Source organism: Lactuca serriola, chromosome 2 (assembly GCF_051521515.1).
Source record: "Lactuca serriola cultivar US96UC23 chromosome 2, Lser_US96UC23_V15, whole genome shotgun sequence".
Taxonomy (NCBI): domain Eukaryota; kingdom Viridiplantae; phylum Streptophyta; class Magnoliopsida; order Asterales; family Asteraceae; genus Lactuca; species Lactuca serriola.
In genome coordinates, this window is record NC_136409.1 from 84,841,977 (window position 1) to 84,862,579 (window position 20,603).

At 34.3% G+C, this 20,603-nt stretch overlaps 3 protein-coding genes across 3 annotated transcripts; 2 read left to right on the top strand and 1 right to left on the bottom strand.

The window, feature by feature from the left end:
* The first annotated feature begins 5,678 nt into the window (after positions 1 to 5,678).
* LOC145086478 (uncharacterized) lies at positions 5,679 to 8,721 on the top strand. Its single transcript, XM_079024238.1, has 2 exons — positions 5,679 to 5,854; positions 6,716 to 8,721. Exon 2 carries the CDS (start codon positions 6,732 to 6,734, stop codon positions 8,583 to 8,585), a length of 1,854 nt encoding a protein of 617 aa, XP_078880364.1. The 5' UTR covers positions 5,679 to 5,854; positions 6,716 to 6,731; the 3' UTR covers positions 8,586 to 8,721.
* A 964-nt stretch (positions 8,722 to 9,685) lies between these two features.
* CDPMEK (4-(cytidine 5'-phospho)-2-C-methyl-D-erithritol kinase) lies at positions 9,686 to 13,236 on the top strand. Its single transcript, XM_079024239.1, has 11 exons — positions 9,686 to 10,022; positions 10,130 to 10,225; positions 10,781 to 10,849; positions 10,927 to 11,031; positions 11,119 to 11,175; positions 11,345 to 11,545; positions 11,655 to 11,747; positions 12,083 to 12,182; positions 12,260 to 12,359; positions 12,698 to 12,783; positions 13,022 to 13,236. Exons 1-11 carry the CDS (start codon positions 9,795 to 9,797, stop codon positions 13,117 to 13,119), a joined length of 1,233 nt encoding a protein of 410 aa, XP_078880365.1. The 5' UTR covers positions 9,686 to 9,794; the 3' UTR covers positions 13,120 to 13,236.
* A 423-nt stretch (positions 13,237 to 13,659) lies between these two features.
* Positions 13,660 to 14,496, bottom strand: LOC145086480 (cysteine proteinase inhibitor A-like). The gene is made up of 3 exons (XM_079024240.1): positions 14,324 to 14,496; positions 13,907 to 14,129; positions 13,660 to 13,819 (listed from the first exon to the last, which is right to left on the bottom strand). The coding sequence occupies exons 1-2, from the start codon at positions 14,423 to 14,425 to the stop codon at positions 13,935 to 13,937; spliced, it is 297 nt and encodes a 98-aa protein (XP_078880366.1). The 5' UTR covers positions 14,426 to 14,496; the 3' UTR covers positions 13,660 to 13,819; positions 13,907 to 13,934.
* Between the last annotated feature and the right edge of the window lie 6,107 nt (positions 14,497 to 20,603).

Sequence of the window (20,603 nt, forward strand, 5' to 3'; positions counted from 1 at the left end):
GAAGGAGAACTCGATGAGTTGTTCACACAACTCGGCGAGTCAGATGTAGATTGACTAAGTGTTAGTATCAATGAGGAACTCGTCGAGTCTATGCCAAACTCGACGAGTAGTAGCGCGCAGAAATGAGAAATGAGAGTAGGGACTCGGCGAGTTGGCGGCCCAACTCGACGAGTCAGGTCAACTGCATGTTGACTTTGACCAAGAGGTTGACTTGGACCAGGGGTAAAATAGTCATTTTACCCTCAGTATAGTTATCAGTATTTGACTGAGTGTACTTATGGAAATTATAGCCGGGGTGAAACTGGAGCCGCAACAGACAGATTCCAGAGCAGTTCATTCAACAGCTAGACTACGAGGTGAGTCTTCCTTCCAGTAGGAACGGGTCTACGGCCACAATGCCAGCCCGTTTAGTTAGCAGTAGTTCCGGACCTCGGTCCGATGCAGTAGTTAGATTGCTTGATGTCTTTGTGATTCAATCATGTTTTGTGTTATGTGTTCCGGACTTCGGTCCGATGCAGTATACAATATATGTGCTTATGCTAGTTGATATGTTTATACTATGCCATGTTATGCTCAGTCAGATTCTAGACTTCGGTCCGATGCAGGGGACAAGGTCTCAGTCAGTTCCGAATTTCGGTCCGATGCAGTTAGTTCCGGACTTCGGTCCGATGCAGGGGACAAGGTCCCAGTTAGCTCCGGACTTCGGTCCGATGCAATTTTCGGGCTTCGGTCTGATGCAGAGGGCAAGGCCCTGGTTAGTTCCGGGCTTCGGTCCGATGCAGTGGGCAAGGCCCAGTATGTGTTTTTATGATATAGTTTTGTATGTGGTAGTTTGGGGGAGCTCACTAAGCTTCGTGCTTACAATTTCAGTTTTGGTTTCAGGTACTTCCGCAAGTAAAGGGAAGAGCTCGGGTTGATGGCATCGCACATACGACAGCTTCAGTTTCTGTCCTGGGAGTTAATCTAGTTTTTCGTAGATATGATTGATACAGTTTTCTCGTGATACTTTGTTAAGGTTTTGAGATATTGACGTATGGGTTTTTATTTATGGTATTGATCTAATGATTTTAGTAATGATTAAACAAAAAAATTTTGGTCATATTTTGGGATGTTACAAGTTACATGCACACATAAGATTGTATATTATGCTCAAAACCCATCATGAAGGTGGGGTGGCTTTATTTAGTTGATAAATAATAATAATAAAGTAATAAAAAATGAAAAAGAAAAATACAAAGGGTATTATTGTCTTTTTATCTCAACGAGAGACAAAAAAAACGTAACAAAAACAAATAATAAGGACAATCCGAGTGGAAAACAAAAAGTTAGGGACCAAACTCACAATTTTTAACAAACCATAGGGACAATTTCAGTAATCTTTTCTTATTGATATGTCTGCTAAAAACAGAACATTCAAATATTTGGATTGTATGTTAGTTTGTTTTTTGTTTAACCATCATATTTTTTTTATGGTTTAGTCAATGATTGTCAAGATCGGAATCATATATATTATTGTTTTCCACTTTGCAAAATCGTAATCGTAAGATCCTACCAAAAATATTTTAAATTTTAAATACATTTTCATTCATTTGTTAATCATTCAGTTAACAAAAAATAGTTTAAAACATAAAAATGCATATCCAGCACATCATCTAGTATAAACAATTCAAAAAGGGTATATTACGTAGTTAATTAAAAAAAGTATTTTTTTTTTAAATAGCAACGATCCTACGATCGATTCTAAGATCTTACGATTCAATCCTACGATCGTACCATGATCTTACTAAAAAATGATCATAGTAAGACCAATATCAATTTACCTAGTTGGGATCGTACGATCGTACGATCCAACGTCAGGATTATGATTTTAACAACATTGGTTTAATTGCATCAACTTTATATATATATATATAACAAGTAGTCATAAATTTACAAAGGTTTAAAGGATTCGTTAACCAACTAATCTAGGCTAAAGAACATTCACGATTTATATTAGAAAACCAAAAAAAAAATCTTTAATGGAGCCTATGATAACACTTTTCCTCATCTTTCCGGCTTCATACACCATATTATTCATGTAATTCCAAATATACCAAATAGTAGTACAAAAATTGCATCCACAACATCTTTCTTTTTGAAATTGATAGCAAGGTTATCCATTATGGAAAAGAGACCTTGAATAAATCCAAACTTCAATCAATTCCAACCAATGAAATATTTCATTCCAAATTTTACTTGCCACCTCACACTTAACAAAAAGATGCTCAAGTTGTTTGACATGTAAATCACAAATCAAGTATAATACCAAAGGGACATCAATCCCCCTTTTTGCCAAATTAAAACGGGTATGAAGTATATCCAATAAAACTCTCCGAATAATATTTACCTTTTTAGGCACAAAATGATTCAAAGTGGTTTCCGGTTACACAAAAGGATAATTACTTAATCAATCCATCCGGTAGCATCTTAAATCGTAAAAATCTCTTATTTCCCAATCTCCCACCACCAATAATCATGTTTATCATTAAAAACAACTTAATGAAGACACTCCATCAAATCTCAAAATTGTTGAAACTCAATATCTCTTTAAATTTCATGACATCAATCTCAATTCCAATAGACATTATATCTTCTATAGCAATGGAACAATCTTTATTAAATTCTAATACGAACAACCTGAGAAATCTAGTAGTCATTATCTTAGCATACTGTAACATCCCGAAATATCAAGAGTAGAGTTGAAGGGCTAAAAGAGTAAATTGGGAAAGAGCGACTCGGCGAGTCCATGTGCGGACTCGGCGAGTAGAGTCGCGACTTGGTCGCGTGTTAAGTGGCCGACTCGGCGAGTCAGAGTAATGGACTCGGCGAGTAGGCACTGAGTGGAGAAAACCCTAATTCTCGGGGTTGAGCCCTATATAAAGAACATAACATCCATTCCCCCAGCCTCCTTACTAATCCTCAAGTCCAGAAACCCTAACCCTTGTGTGTGAGTGGATCAAGTGCATTTGGAAGCTTGGAGAAGCAATTGTTGAGGAAATCATGAAGGGTAAGAGGCTTGGAGCAAAGGGGCTTTGCTTGGATTCAAGTTTCATTGCAGTTGGGGCGTTCCTTTGAGGTAATATCTCGTTTTTGAGCTGCTATTTCTTAGATGCATCGTTTTGGGGGTGTTAGAGACCATATCCTTGGATGTATTGGAGTTTAGAGGTTAGATCTGAGGTTGCTACCTCAGATCTGGAATGGAGAAGGGTTGGAATGCATGAAAGTCCCTGTTTGTGAGTGGTTGATGGAGCTATTTTGTCCCAAACCCAAACCCTAGAGTGAAAATGCATAGATCTCTTTGGATTCACGTAAAGTTTGCCACTTTACGTGATGGATGAGTTGTAGGAGGCTAGATCTATGTTTTGGATCAATTGCATGGCCTGGAATGCTTCTGTATGAGTTCAGACCGGTGGTACTCGGCGAGTCACATGGGTGGACTCGACGAGTTGCTTGATGATGAGCTGGAACTCGACGAGTTGGAAGAACAACTCGGCGAGTTAGATAAAGATGGCCTGGAACTCGGCGAGTTGGATAAAGATGGCCTGGAACTCGGTGAGTTGGATAAAGATGGCCTGGAACTCGGCGAGTTGTATGAACAACTCGGCGAGTAGGTTGAAGATAGCCTTAGACTCGGCGAGTCTGCTGTTGGACTCGGCGAGTCTTGTCGAAGAGTCCCAATATTTTCTGGTTGAGTCGAGAATCGGCGAGTCAAGGGATGACTCGGTGAGTTGTGTGCGAGTGGACTCAGAGTTGTGGGACTCGGCGAGTCTCGGGGTGACTCGGTGAGTTGAGTCGCGGATTGGGGAAGTTCTGAGCATGGGGACTCGATGAGTCGACGGGTTGACTCGGCGAGCAGGGTCAACCAGGAGGGTTGACTTTGACTGAGGACTTTGACTTTGACCAAGAGTTGACCGTTGACTTTTAGGGGTTGGTCAGCGATGTGGCCTTTGGGCCAAGAGAGGGGTAAAATAGTCTTTTACCCTTAAAAGGGTGCCATGAGAGGGTTGATTCTAGTCTCGAGAGTTATATTCATGAGATTATATGCCTTACGTGTTAGGCGGCGGCGAGTTCGAGATTCAAGTGTGGGGATATCTGCTTTCTGCTTGCCAGGTGAGTCTTCTCACTATACTTTACCTTTAGTAGGTAACCAGAGTTATGTGACAGAGTATTTGTATGCTATGTATGTTATGTGTTGTACTGCATTATTTCTATGTGATTTATGATGTGCATGTTTTCAGAGTTGGAAACGGAGGGTTCCTAGAGTTAGAACCGGAAGGTTCACAGAGTTAGAACCAGAGGGTTCACAGAGCAGGGTCCACGGACCCACAGAGTTATAGCCTCGTGTGGCTAATATGTGGTGTGTGTGGTATTTTGGGGAAACTCACTAAGCTTCGTGCTTACAGTGTTTTGTTTTATGTATGTGTTTCAGGTTTCTTTCAGGACCACGGGACGGCACCGGCTTGATTGTACACACCAGAGAAAGAGTCATGTTTTGAGGATCCTGGTTTTCTATACAAGTGAAAATTGAGTCATGTTTTGTAATTCGATTATGAATGAGATTTTAAACAAATGTTTCTAAGAATTAAACGATTATTTTTAAATGAAAAATTGTTTGAAATTTTCGGTGTTACACATACCATCTATCTTTCCAAAATTTTGTCAAAACATCATTTCTAACTTTCTTATACAACACAAAATCTAGATCCAAATAACTAACTCGATCAAGACCATCATTCTCACTGGTTTTTTTATTTATTTAAATTAAATACTATATAAAACTTTAAATTATACAAAACACTACGATATGATTTTTCTTTTCAATTAATCACTCTAATAATTATTTTTTTATGAAACCAATAAAATTCATTTTTTTAACAAAAATCCATGGTTAACTAGAAAAGCTCTTGTTACGGATTGTTTTTTTATTGACATTGAAAACACATTACATTATTACATTATAACAAGTTTAGGCTATGTTTGGCGTAGTAGCTGAAAAGCTAGCTGATAGCTGAAAAGTTAGCTGTTAAATAAAAAGTTAGCTAAAAAGTTAGCTGGTAGCTGAAAAGCTAGCTGATAAAAAATAACGTTTGGTAAAACTAGCTGAAAAGCTAGCTGAAATATATAAAAGTACATAAAAAGACATGTAAGACTATGTGTTTCTATAATTAATTAAAGGGTGTATTTGGAAAATTTTAAAAAAAAACTCCTAAAAAGCTAGTCTAAGTAGCTTTTCAAAAAGCTGGCTTATAAGCTACTTTTTGGCTTACCAAACACGACAACATAAAAAAGCTCGAAAAATAAACTGGCTTATCAGCTAGCTGTGGCATGCCAAACACAGTCTTAAACTCTTCGGTCTCTTCCCAAACGTTTCGATTGAAAAAACCTCACAATAACTTTTGCAATAACAAACAAGACTAAACCGAAAAAAAAATAGCGATTATAACAAAAAATTAAAAGAACTTTTTTTTTTTTTTGAATTTGCCAATAATCTATTCACAATATATTAGCCGAACAGTGACATTTAGAATTGGGCCAAACTAAGTTCATGATAAGCCCAATCCACATTACGTTCTTAACGGGCTAAAGTCGGCGACGTAAGAATTGTGGTGCACGCTTTGGTGCAGAGAGCGATAGATATAGAAGCGAGTGAGAGAAGAACAAAAAGGGGAAATATTACGTTCGAAAAGTCGACTTGCAAACCCTATCGATCGAAAAAGGGGAGAAAAAGGATCGAATAGCAAAAACCCTAACAATTCACCAGAGGCGCTGTTTTTTGCCCAAGCTTTTTCTTCAAATCGATTTAGCAGTAACGGTGGTGAGTTGATCGATTAATTTGTTTTCATTTTCATCATTTGACTTTTTCGCAATGTGTCTTGGTTTTTCTACGAGCATTTCTTTCCAATTGGAAGATGTCTATGTGTTTCTTTGGTCAATTGATGCGTTTTAGCTTTTAATCCTTGAAAGTTAGTTAAATTGAATCGGTTACCGAGATTAACAAGGCAAAACTACTTGAAATAATTTGGAGAGAAAGCGCGTTGAATGAAATTCCTTTGTAAACCCTACTGAATCGCTTTTACTTGAGTTATAGCTTTGTAAGATGTTCAGAGCTTGGATGAACAAGTATCGTTATACCAAATGCTACACCAAGAAACTAGTTTTGCTGTCGGTAGTTTCTTTGCCAGCTAACATTTCCTGCCAAGAAACTCTCAGAACTCTAAGTTATCCTCATAACATCATTTCTTAACATGAGAACATGCTGTTATTGGCTTAAACTTGTATAGCTGCATTTATTATCAAGTGCAATTGTGTTTGTAACTTTTTATAATATATGTGGATGATCGTAATTCATATGGTAAACTTGATTCTACATTGGATTTGGAAAATGAGATCCCTCTCTTGCGGTTATAGCTTTGTAAGATGTTAGTAAATAGCATATCTCTTCTCTTTCATGGTGGTTTGACAGTTGTGATATTAGGATTTGTAAAATCTGCTTATGCTGATGAAATCTAGTCTGTAAGAATTAGACCAATATGTTTCTAATCCTACAAACTGACAAATCATATGATCCTTCCAAATATTCAAATCAGTTCTTATGATTTTGAGATTAAAAAATAATTTGTTTTATACAAAAAGTCAAAAGGAGTTGAGAAATTTGAAAAAGTCATTGACATTGCAGGGAACAAGTATTTGAAATGTCTCCATCAAGATCAAAAGCCAAGGATAAAAGAGCTTCCGGAAAAGAGCCACTGAAACCTTCTGCAAAACCCACCACCGCTGGTGCTGGCGGCTACAATCCACTTCTGGGGACCTTCCATACACTTGAAACCACCCCAGTTTCTACTGTGCCGCCTGTTAATGGCCGTTTCCGGGATATTGATGACACCGATGACCCTAGCGGCAACGCGGTGGGCATAGGGGTGGACTACGATTGTCTTTCCAACAATGGCAGCTGGTCCGGCGAGTCAGAAGATCCAAAAGACAAATCTTCTCAGGGCACCGCCTCCCGCCAGGAGGCGGCGGCAGTTTCCGGTGTTGATAGTGAGAAACGGGAAAAAATCCGGCAGAAAAATGAGAAGAAACATCAACGACAAAAAGAAAGACGAGCTCAAGAACTCCATGATCGATGCTGTGGATATCTAATGTCAAGAAAACTAGAAGCACTTGCTCAAAAGCTTGTTGCAATGGGGTTTACTTCAGAACGTGCAACAATGGCTTTGATTATGAATGAAGGAAGAGTAGAGGAGTCAGTGGCGTGGTTGTTTGAAGGCAGTGAAGATTCCGGCCACCACAACCTTGATACTGGTGGTGGTAACTTGAAGGTTGACATATCACAGGAGCTTGCTCAAATTTCTGAAATGGAAATCAAATTCAAATGCTCAAAACAAGAAGTTGAACGAGCTGTTGTGGCATGTGAGGGTGACCTTCAACGGGCGGCTGAAAACTTGATAAAACTCCAGAAACAAGAATCTCAACCTCCACCACTAAAGTCCACCGAACCTCCGGCGGTTGTTGTTGGCGGTGGCGGTGGTGGTGGTAAACAGTCACTACCCACTCCTCCGAAGGTACAACCGAAACGAACTTTATCTTCAGGAGCTTTGCCTATACAGAAACTGGACGACAACTACCCATCCATGGCTGCTCCGGCAGGGCGGCTGTTGGCGGAATCCGGCACCAAAAACATTCAGTTGCTGAAAAAAGCTCAGCCACAGCCCCAGCCCATCTCCGACTGGGTAAAACCACAACAACCCATTTCCGCTCCGGAAAAAAGATGGTCGGTAAATGGGCTGAGCATGAGCCCTTCCGCTTCCTTTACAATGGCGGCACCACCACCACCACCAGCAGCTTCAAAAAGTGAAATTCTTGGAAATGAGTTTAAAGGTTTACAGCTGGGATCTGTTGTAATGATGCAACGACCCCAATCAAAGCAGATACCATTACCAACCACAAGTATGAGTTCATCTTTATCTCAATCTCCATCTCCATCTCCATCTCCATCATCTTCTTCATCTCATTTTTCTGATTGGAATCCTCCTCATATGCCAACCCCAACCACCACAAGAAGCTTTAATAACACCACAACCTATGGCAATGGCAACCAGTTTCATTATCAGCACCGCCAACAACCGCTGCCACAGCACTATGTGCCGACTCCTACTCTGGCGGCTGCTTCTTCTCTAGGGCTGTTTTCCGGTCTGGGCTCAGGCGGAGCTCCAGGCGGCACGACGGGGGCGGGGGCGGCTCATGTAGATTGGAATGGTGACTGGTCCTCGCAGTTTGATTACACAAATATTGACTGGAGTTTGAATCGGATCCCATCACCGAGCTCGTTGAGACCAAACGGGATGTGGATGGGTGGTTCTGGGAGTAAAATGGCGGTGAGACCGGTGGCAGCTAATGGGTTGCTGCACCACCACACTGACGGGGTTGGGGTGGTTGGTGGTGGTTCGGAGGCGGTGGGTGGCGGTTCTCGGGAATGGTCGTCTCCGTTTGAGGAGAAGGATTTGTTTAGTTTACCCAGAAAGTTTGTTTCTTCCCCCACTCTGTAGTGGGAGAGGGGAGTTTGAAAAAAGAATAAGATAAAAAGAAAAAAAGGGTATGAAAGATCTAAAGGAAAAAACATGACTTGAAAATATGTGGTGTTGATTGTTGTTTTTCTCAATCATGATGTCTCCCTATTGCTTATTTGCTTATTCTTTCTTTAGTTGCCTCCGTAACTAAACTAAAGCTTCACCCTTAACTGAAATTCTCCACACTAAAAAAAAAAATTCTTGGACGATTAATAATCAGTCGAACAGTGAATGGTTGGCCTGTTTTTCTTCGTTTCGTCAATTTAATAGCTCATTAATGTGCATCACTAAGTAATGTTCTAACTGCTTTTCAAATGAGGAATACAATGTTGACTTGATTGGCATAGTCCCTTAATCTTGCTCTTGTAAATAAATTATGTTATAGAAACCTTTCATTCCATGAAATGAACTTTTATAAGGTTTTTTTTAGATGGTCCACCTTTTTATGGATCCATTTACACCAAAGCAGACCAATAACCTTCTGATGAGTCATAACCATCAAACCAAAAGACCTATAAAATACAAGTTTTGTTACGGAAGAGAGTGTATTTTTTTGGGATTGGATAAAAAAACACCCTAAATTAATTTTGAAATATTTTTATTGGTTGAAATTACATTGTATCCGAAAAAACTGATTATAAGTAGTTATCCAAAAAAACTGATTATAAGTAGTTAACTATAAGTTGACTTTTTAAAAAGTGTTCGGGTCCAAATGTGTCTTGTTAGTAACACACTTTTGTTTTTCATTTAATAGAAGCTTTGTTTCATGTTAGTCCATATATTTGTATATTTCGTCAACAACAGCAATTTAGTATAATTTGCATACATTAATAGTGTTCTTTGTGCGTAAATTGTATTTCTTATTACAATTTGTTGGTCAAAACAGTTTAAATCGCGATGTTTTTTTTTAAAAGTTGAAGGTAAATTTTGTCCAACATTACAGAAAATGATTTCTTTTTATATATTTAAAAAAAAAAAAAAAAAAAAAAAAAAAAAAAAAAAAAAAAAATCGAGGGGAGTGTTGTGTAATTTGGCTAAAGAAGTGCCTTCGAAAACGTTAAACGTAAATACGCCAAAGAATCCATACCCATCCTACATTTGGATTCCGTTTCTCACCTAAAAAATCACTCCTCGTCAACTCAAAACGCCATTTTTGATCTTTGAATCACCTAATAATCCTCCTCTCTCATGGCGGCAATGGCTGCCTCTCACTTCTTCTGTAGTCACCACATGAACTATTCCAGCGATAGCATATCGAAATTCAGTAATCCCCTTGGAGATGGAAGCTTAAGACCGTATTTTTCTTCCCATAAGTCAAAAGGGCTCTCATCTTTTCAAACGAAATGCAGAAATTCGAGAACTCATATCGTCAAAGCAATATCCGATAGCTCAAAACATGAAAGAAAACAAGTGGAGGTGGATTTCGTCAAATTATTTGGGTTAATTAGCGATTTTTGTTGCTACCCTTTGTGCTTATTGTCGTTAAGTCTCATTATTTTCTTTTCTAATTGTGGGAATTTTAGCTAGTGTATAATCTTGATGAAAAGCTAAATAGATTAGCTGATGAGGTGGATATGAACGCTGGATTGTCAAGGCTCTCTCTGTTTTCTCCTTGCAAGGTAAGATAATGTGATTCCTTGGTTACTTGTGATATTTATTTCATGTGTTTCTTGATGGAAAATGAAATTGGAAGTAAAATTATGATTTAATTGGTATTCCCTACTTATATTTTTAGCAATAGTTGTGATAGAAAATATGGAAATTGGGAAGGAAGGATGTATGTTAGTAGTTTCAGAATATAAAATTTATATGGAATTTGTTAGAATTCAAGAATATTTTAAAAGTTTTGATGTAGGCAACTTGAAGATAGTCTTTACGGATCTTGAATGTGAAATACCCCATTTGACCACAAGTAAAACTCTTATGATTTCTTAATTTCTAAGGCTCCTTCATTATACAGCATAGGTTTCTGCTTTTTTTTTTTTTTCTTTCAGATGAAATTGATTAATTAAATTACCATAGGTAGTTAGTTTTCAAAGTTCCATAGTAATAGAAAGAAATGAAAGTAGGATGATATAATAAGCAAATAAACAAAAATGTGTTACTATTTCTTGCATTTAACCCATTTTTTATGAGTTCAATGGATTGAATCTACTTTTTGTTTTGAAACGCAGATCAATGTTTTTCTAAGAATAACGAGTAAGAGGCCAGACGGGTTTCATGACTTAGCATCTCTATTTCATGTAAGTTCCACAATATGTTGCTTTTTTTAAACTTTTATAATATTTTTGATGGCAATTTTGAAACTTGAAAATTTCAGGTAATCAGCTTAGGAGATAAGATAAAGTTCTCCTTGTCCCCATCAAAATCTAAAGATCGCCTATCAACTAATGTGCCTGGAATCCCACTTGATGAAAGAAATTTAGTAAATCACTATCTTTTTTTTTTTCATTATTCTTTTGTCGTTTTATTGTTTAATGTACATATTTTACCACGTGTTTTATGCATTCAGATAATCAAAGCCTTGAACCTTTACCGGAAGAAGACTGGAAGTGACAAATTCTTTTGGGTAAGATCTGTAAAATTAGCAGTTAGATCATATAAACAATAACAAGAGAGTAATGGGTTTACAATAATACAATCATGAAAAATCTATCTATCGTTGATTTTTTTCATAAAAAGTACAATGTTGTAATAGAATGAAAAAAAAAATGTAAGTAGGTTACTATTTGTGGCAGGTTCATGTGGATAAAAGAGTTCCAACAGGGGCGGGGCTTGGCGGTGGAAGCAGTAATGCTGCAACGGCTCTTTGGGCGGCAAACCGATTCAGTGGTGGGGTGGCGACTGAAAAGGAACTTCAAGAATGGTCAGGTGAGATTGGGTCGGATGTCCCTTTCTTCTTCTCTAAAGGAGCAGCCTATTGCACAGGTAGAGGCGAGGTATGTCAATCACTCAATTCTCATGCCACCAAAATCTTCAATTTTGTAATTTTTGGGATGATTTTTGCTTTAAAAAATAAAAAAAGTTAATGAAATTTGCTGATTTCAGATTGTTCAAGATATACCCTCACCTGTACCTTTCGATTTGCCAATGGTTCTGATTAAGCCTCCAGAGGCATGCTCAACAGCTGAAGTCTACAAGGTGATTTCTTTTTTTATTTATGTAATTTATATTATTTGTTAAAGTTAACTAGAAATTTTTTTTGTCACAGTCTATGTGTGTTTTAATGAGCTTTTATTACGTTTTAGGTTTTAATGTTGTAAATAAAAAGTTCGTTAATTATAATCAAACATTCTATAGACTATGGAATATGCCCTATTTTTACAATAATCTTATTTGTGTTATATTGAGATTTTATTAAAATTAGTTGTTTTATATCTTTGTGAATTATGCCATGTCCTATGTAACAAAGAAATAATATTTATTAGATAGCAAAAAAAAAAAAGATTGTTAAAAGTTGAAATGTTTGTTGTCAGCGTTTCCGGTTGGATGTATCAAGTACCATTGAACCTTCAACTTTGCTGGAGAAGATTTCAAAAAATGGAATATCACAAGATGTTTGTGTAAACGATTTAGGTATGAAGTCACTATCAATTTCTTCCATAGATGAGAATGAGATGATTGATTTGACTTCACATTTATGCTCTCCACAGAAGCTCCTGCATTTGAAGTGCTTCCATCTTTGAAAAGACTAAAACAACGCATCCTTGCTGCAGGCCGTGGGAAATATGATGCGGTTTTTATGTCCGGAAGGTACCGACTTTTATATCGCTACTTAAGGATTAAATGCAAGAATAGCAACATACTTTCATTTATTTCTTTATTATAGCATATGTTACTTTCATTTCTTCTTATTATAGCATTCTACTTTAAATTTTTTTACCCAATTATAGCAATATCCAAACCAATTTTCACTACTATAGTTCGGTAGATTTTCATAGTATATAATGTCCTAATAAGAAAAAAAAAATCAAAGTAGTTCTAAATTTTAATTACCACAAATTATTGTACCCTTCATGGAGTCTCTTTTAATAAAAAAAATTATTGCTAAAATATCAACATTACATTCTTTCATCATATTGATTTTGCAGTGGAAGCACTATAGTAGGGGTTGGTTCTCCTGATCCCCCACAATTTATATACGATGAAGAAGATTATAAGGACGTCTTTTTATCCGGTAAGTCAGTGTTACTACTATGTATACATATGTATGCATGTATTTATGACTATACATTAATTTTTAATAACTTGTAGCTAGAATTTGTATAGTAAAACCTAGAAATTACATATTTGATCATTCTCATTCTTACAAACAACAGCCAAAGACTTTAGCTGTTTATTACACTTGTTACTGTGTGTTTTTTACTGTTACCATATGATTATTACATTTATGCCATGACTTTTTGCAAATGCAGAAGCTACCTTCATCACACGTGGAGATCAACAATGGTACACAGAGCCATCATCATCAAATGCTACTTCACATATGGACAAATCCAATTGTGTCGGATAGCCTGTATCATTGTTTATGGATATGGTTGTTGTAAGTGTAATAATCCTTTAGGATCCACGGCTATATTTCAGTATTTATCAATTGTGTTGTTGAGCAAGAAAATTGATTTGGGTTTTCCATTTGATCCACACGTTGATTATATGTTTTCCCTTATGACCCTTATATTGGTCCATGATATTAAAGGTTTTTTGGAAAAAAAAAATGTTAAGGACTTTTTTGAAAAGAAAATTAATTTAAAGCCAAAAGATTACCGGTAAATTTGTTAAAAGAGCCATCTTGAAGAAAAAAGAAATGGAAAAAATAAAAAGTTATGTTGTTTTTAGAAAAAGAAAAAAAAAAAAAGTTAAGATTTTTCTTTTTGTCCACCATTCTTTAGGAGGGATTTACAAAAAACCAGGCCGTTTAAGACCGGGCCTGTTCGAATATGCCTTTACCAGCATGCGATGGGTCATGTCATGGGAAACCATTATTCAATCGGGCCCCTTAATTAATTTAATAACCGATAAACAGAATACATGGTATAATAATCTAGAACCAATGTGAAATTAAGAACACGTACATACTAATTATTTCATTAACAGAAGGTTTTAAGATACATGTTCAACAGAATCCAAACTTACACAATATTCATACAAAATTAGAAATACTTAAACATCGACTTGAATAAATTCAAGCTTTACACCGTCAGCACTCTGATCACCTGCATTTGGACCAACAAATTCTGCTTAATATCCCAAATCCCCAATCCCAATCAACCAAAATTAAGCACTGAATAGGAGGAATTTACCAGAGCCAGAGGAAAGTTAATTATTTAATTAAGATGAAGTTGCAGCATCAACAGGCCCAAAAGCCTGAACTTCCTTGAAGTTCATCCATGGCTTCACCCACACTTTGGCTTCGTAAGTTTTCTTCGCACCACCATCTTTTGCTTCCAGTGTGATATGGTGTATAGTGCCTGATACTGTCTGCTGCTTTGTACTTATTACCTTCTCAAATTCCAAAACTGAATTCTGCAAAACACAATTCAAATACGATCAAACTTCTGAAGATTTTGCTCCAAAAAAATCCTAATTTCAAACATCATATCCTAAAATAGGCACAGATCGAAGATCAGAATGTTCATCTCGAACCCTTGATTATTCAAAAATTGACATCTAACGAAATCTGCGCTTGTAAAACTAACTGGAGAAAAGATGAGGAATACCTGTTTCTTGTTATGCTCATCGACAGCAAATTTAGCAAGGTTGTCGATTTCAAGACTGTTTTCCGCTCCCTTAGACTCGCGAATTCCTCCAAGAGGTGCCATTTTTTGTTTTTCAGGTTTTTGCTTGTTACGATCAAAAGCAAGCGTATTCTGAAAGCACAGAAATGGAGTGGGTGATTTATAAAGGGTTGTATGTTCAAAGTTTCCGCGTGGGAATCTTTTTTATGTCGGTAAAGATTATCCATTTACAGAATATATTTTTAGCCCAACGACTTATAAATCATTTCATAAATAAAGATTCAGTTCTATGCTTTTTATTTTTATTTTTTATTTTTTTTATATGATTTAACTTATTTAAATTTTAACAAAAAATTGAATAATCTAACCATAATGTATATTTAAAGATTTTTTTGGTAAAATAATCATTAAGTTCGGAATGGAGAATTTAGGACCGACAAAGATGATTTTTTTCTAACAAAAAAAATCAGATTGACATTCCGCATTCAAGATTGACATTTCGGATTTTGAAAAAAAACAAAAGAAACTTCGGAAGTTAAAAGAGCAAGTCCGAAATACGATAAACAATTCCGAAATTTCGAGAAAAAAATTCGTTTTTTACTAAAATTTTAAATAAAAATTAAAGAAACGTAATAAATATATAATATATACGACACCATGGATTAAAATCAAGCATTTGATTGGAAAAACGATAATATTAAATGCTTCGAAATAGACATTTAAGATATAAGTAAAGAAGTTTCTTTTAAAACTACCCAAAAAAACAAAATTTGAAAAACAATCTCAGAAGAAAATGGTTATTTTTCGAAAAATGATCATTTATATTGGTTGGTATACTCAATTTCCCTACTTTTATGCATATTTTGTTATATTTTATAATTAATTATTTTTTTATACAAAACTTTCATTAACTTGAGCTGATTTTTACATCTTTTTTATTTTTAATTTATTGGTGATCATATATATTGGCAAAGATATAACATGGATATAGTTTTAGGTTTTTGTAATCTTTTGGGATATATCATATTATTGTCAAAACTAAGTAAATTATTATGATATAAAAAAGGAAATTTAATGCTACCTGATAAATTGTATTTTATACAATATAATTTATTCCATTGAAAAATCTATGCAAATATCTTTGAGTAGAACACCAAAAAGATGTCAACATGAAGTCTTAACAAGGAAGTTATTGATTCGTTAACGCGCAAATGAAGTCTTAACTACGAGGAATCGAGGATGTCAACATGAAGTCTTAACAAGCAAGTTTGGGTCACCTGATTTGTTTTATATTTTTCCGATCTCCTTTTAAACAATCGAAACAAAAATACAAATAAATTGTAACAATTTTGTTTGCTTTTTGTCACAGGGACTAAGTAGGAAAGAAGTTGAATGTTCAAGGACTTGGAGCTTCAGCTGAAGTGCAACTAATAGAAAATTCAGCGGCCCTTAAATGCCAAATTAAGAAATATAAGGGCAACTAAGGTATGTTCGACAACGATATGTCGATATGATAGTTTTTTTAACTTTTAGTTTTGAAAAACGACTTGGAAGCATAAACTGAGTTCAAAAATTGTACAAAAGAATATTCAGTTTTGTTAAGTAGAAAAAAAAATATAAAATAAACATGACCACTAAAATTATCATTTTATTCAAAAAAAAAAAAAAAAAAAAAAACATTTTTTCCATCACTGACAAATCGATTATAGGAGGTTAATAGCTGAGTTGGCAATTTTTATAGAAAAATGACTTGAAAGAGAATAAAGTTTCAAAATTATACAAAAAATACAATTCAATTTGTTTAGTACAAAAAATATCAACAAACTATAGAGTTTGTATATGTGTGACCATTAAAGCTACAGAAAATTACAAAAACATCTATAAAATTTTCAAAATAAAAAATTGTTTTATCCTAACATTATTTTTTGGGACGTTAAAAGCGGAACTATGTAAGTTTTTTTTTTTTCTTGGGATAATGACTTATAAGGGTAATATATGTTTGTTTTTATACACATAAGATCACTTAACTTATTTGGATTGTTCGCAAAATATCATTATAACCGGTTGATGTATGTTTTCCGACCAATGATGTTTTGATTTTTTACACGTTTAGTCATTTATGTTTTGTTTTTATACACATTTAATCACTTATGCTTTGCTTTTGCATACATATAGTCACATATGTTTTTTTTAGACTTCCATCTTTTTCAAAAATAGAAAAGTTTGTGTTATCTCCAATCCATGGAGCTTTATTTCAATATGGTAAGGTTTTATGGATCTTTTTTTATTACCATAGACTTTCAAATCTAGTTTGCTTGTTGGAGGAAACTCCTATATACTTAAGTGGCAAAATTTATCAATTATCAATCAAACAAATAAAAATTATTAGTCATAGTAATGCATATCTAAATATTCAAGCCAAATGAGTTTACTTTGAGAAGACAAATGCTAAGAGGGTTGATACTAGCCTTGAACTCATCTTTAAAAGAATCAAATTCATCAGGAGTGCTATTAGGTAAAGCCTTAAGTTCAGAGACAAGGAATGAAGAGTTAACTTCAATCCAAACCAAGAAAGCGAGGCAACTTTATGTGCCTAAATCTTTCATCTCTTAGAACATATATGTTTAAGTTATTAATAAGTGCAAGACTACTCTCAAATCTAGGAATTGTAAACAATGAAAGCTCTATTAGCAACTCATAAACAACATTTGAACAATAAAAGCAAGGCCTAATAACAAAAATTCATCATATATTAAACTTAGATGACCCTCCATGAACTGGTCGTGCATCATCTAGGTCATAGTTGGGATCTCCCAAGTCATTGTAGAATGCATAATCATAAACCATGTCCCATTATTTACTCCCCGGATCCATTACCTCTCAAGATAATCAATTCTTCTTCTCTATATGAGCTTAGTAACTCGGTTTTTTAGATAAACACATGAATTATGTATTTTTTATTAGATGAACACATGAACTCGGTTCTTGAACTTCTAAAAAAATCAAACACATGATGAACATACACATGATGAGTGACTAAAGTTGTATAAAATCAAAACATAAGTAACTAAATGTGTACAAAAACAAAACATAAGTGACTAAATGTGCTCAAAAACAAAACATTATTGCAAGGAAAACATACGCCAACTGGTCATAATTGTATTTTATGAACAATTCAAACAAGTTTAATGATCATATATGTACAAAAAAACACAAGTGACTAACTGTATACAAAAACAAACTATATTACATTTATAACTCATTATCGTTTTTTCCCCACTTTTGCTTTTGTTACCTGTTATAGGTTTCTAGGTTGCCTTCAAATAAAATTCGTAAGAAAACCTTTAAGTTTGCAATTGTTTTAAATTGTACCGTAAATATGTTTTTTTTCATGTATACGAATTCATGCAGAAAAACGCAATTATACATGAAAAATATGGTTAACTAAACATCGTATTTATGTTTTTAAAAAGACGTTATTTATTTATATATGTTTCTGTGAGGGGTTACTCTTTAGCAATGAAATTATTTAGAAATATTTACTTTCTGGTAAGATGGTTGTGTATGGCTTTGTTGAGAGGGGTTACTATTTACAAGGAGCTTATTGAAGATATTATACCTATGACTTTGTTAGAAAGGGATTACTTTCTAACAAATGGATTTATGGTTAAAGGTTAATATGAGAATAATGTTATATGATTCCTACGGAAATATTGAATATGTGATTCCTTCGGGAATATTGAATATATGATTCCTACAATAATAAGGATACGAGAATCCTACCACACTATTCCTAATGGAATATTTTTTTTGTAGTTCCACCGGGAATGTTGTCATAGGTTTCCTATATAAAGCATTGTTAAGAATTTCCTACGGAAACATTGGAAAAGATTCCTCAAGCAGATATTAGGCTAATTGTTGGGATGAAATCCCTACGTATACAGTTTATGTGCAAAAATTATATTTGATAATACCAATGAGGTGTTATATTAGGGGCGGTGGTGGTGGATGTTAATGGAGGAAGGAAGAAGCAAAGGAGAAGAGATGTTTTAAAGGAAGGTGAAATAATGATCTCTTGATCTTTATATTGCAAAGAAGAAGTAATGTTGACCAAAATACCATCATTGCTTTGTGGAAATGTATCAAAAAAATAATAATAATAAGAATGTAAAAAAAATACGAAAATACCTTTTAATAATAACCTAAAAAATTTTTAAGTAGTTACTAGAGTTTATTATTATTATTATTATTATTATTATTATTATTTAATCTTTTAATATGCCATATTAGTTGTTTTGTCTATAAATAAATATCATTCGTAATTTGTGGAGAAAAGTATTCCTTATAATAATTATCAATAGATAATGAACATTAATGTATTTGTAGATTACAAAGGCTATATGACATATAAACACAAAACACGTGCTTTTAATGCATCATGAAATAAATGGATAATATATCTTAAGAAATGTGACAATTATTTATAGTAATGAGACTAGAAAAAGTAAAAAACTAAACTAAAAAATCAAAGAACCTACATATGGTGATTGTTAAAATTCATATCGATATATAAAAATATTATTCTTCAAAATTATAATTCATAAAAAGGAAAAAACTCTTTTTTTAATGTTTTTAGGGATTATTTTATATCAAATAAGTCTAAATATGTTAAAATTCATAATATTGTGTCGTCTAAATAAGTATTCATATCGATATATAAAAATATTCTTCTTCAAAATTATAATTCATTGTTTACATGTGAATTTTAGTACATATTCACATACATGTACGCTGGGGTATAATTTTTTGTTGTGAAGTGTCCGAAACTGAAGGTTGCCAAAGTTATATCATATGAAGTGTTGTCTACGTTGAAGTAGTTGGTATAACTTATTATGTTCCTTCAACATATATGTTTATCAAGTTGTCCGAAGTGTGTATGTTAGTCTAAACTAGTTTGTTGTGCTTAACTATCAATGTCCACGTTTTATTTTATGATTAGATGTATCTTTAACACTTATGCCTATATATGGTGACTGTTATTTAGAAAGGTAATTGATTTTTCATGATTTTTCTTGCTCATAACTTCACTGTTAATCATGCTATTCATTGTAATCATTTATTTCATCTAATCAAAGAGCATAACATAGTATTTACTTCTCGTTGTCCATACTTTTGCATTGATTGTATAATTGTTCTTGAATCCAACGCTCAACAAGTGGTACCAGAGAGGGATTCTTTCATCTCTCTAGACAATTTCATTCATATTTCATTATAGATCTGAACTGTTCTCAGACATGCTTTCCGCTTTTGAAATGTGTTTATTCAAAGTTCTTTGAATTTTTTAGATCATGTTTACTTGATTCAATGAGAAAATTTAACACTTATGAGGTTTCTTCAGAACATTCATTCGAGTCAAAGCAGACATATATGGAACAAGTACGATGATTAACTATGCTAATCTTCTAGATTCTTCTATAAAAACTCCAATCTCACATTCCGATCATTAAGATCAATGGTTTGATCATATAAAGGATTATTTGACTGACTAAGATGAAGATTTATGGAGGCCAATAAAAGAGTGTTTTTTTAATCCAAATGTTGTTGGTCGATTTGATCCTAGTATCGATGATGAGGCTTGCGTATAAATACTCTCTTATCTTCTCAGTTAAAATCATAAACGACTACAAACAATTTTTGAGGGAGATTTCTGCACGTTTTCATCAATTTCTGAAGATCTGAAGATTGTGGAACAACTGTCTCAATTAGTTTAGTAAGATTTAGTTGTTTAATATTTCTTTTCATAGTTTTAGACTGATTTTATCCATGTTTGCCTAAAAACCCTAGATTTCAATTTTGAAAAAGATCAGTACTTTTTATGTGATTAATCATTAGATTTTGGTTTTTACTTTGTGATTCTATCTAGTGGTTTCAATTTTATGCTTAATGAATACTTGATTTTTGATTTTTTAGCATTATCACCTAATTTAGGATTGATCATTTTAGGTGATCATGCTAAAATGATTCAATCCATCTTTATGCTCTTGCGCCACTTCCTGTAATACAAATAAACTGAGTGGGTCAGGCTTGGGAGCCTGGTGAGCATATAGGGTTTTCAACCCACAATAAATATTTATATTTAATTCAACAATCAACAATAACCCGATTACCCATTTCCGTTATCCTCACTTTACGTCCCTAAAACAACATCTATTATAAGGGACCTAATCTAGGATTTTAATCGGGACGGACATTACTGCGAAGG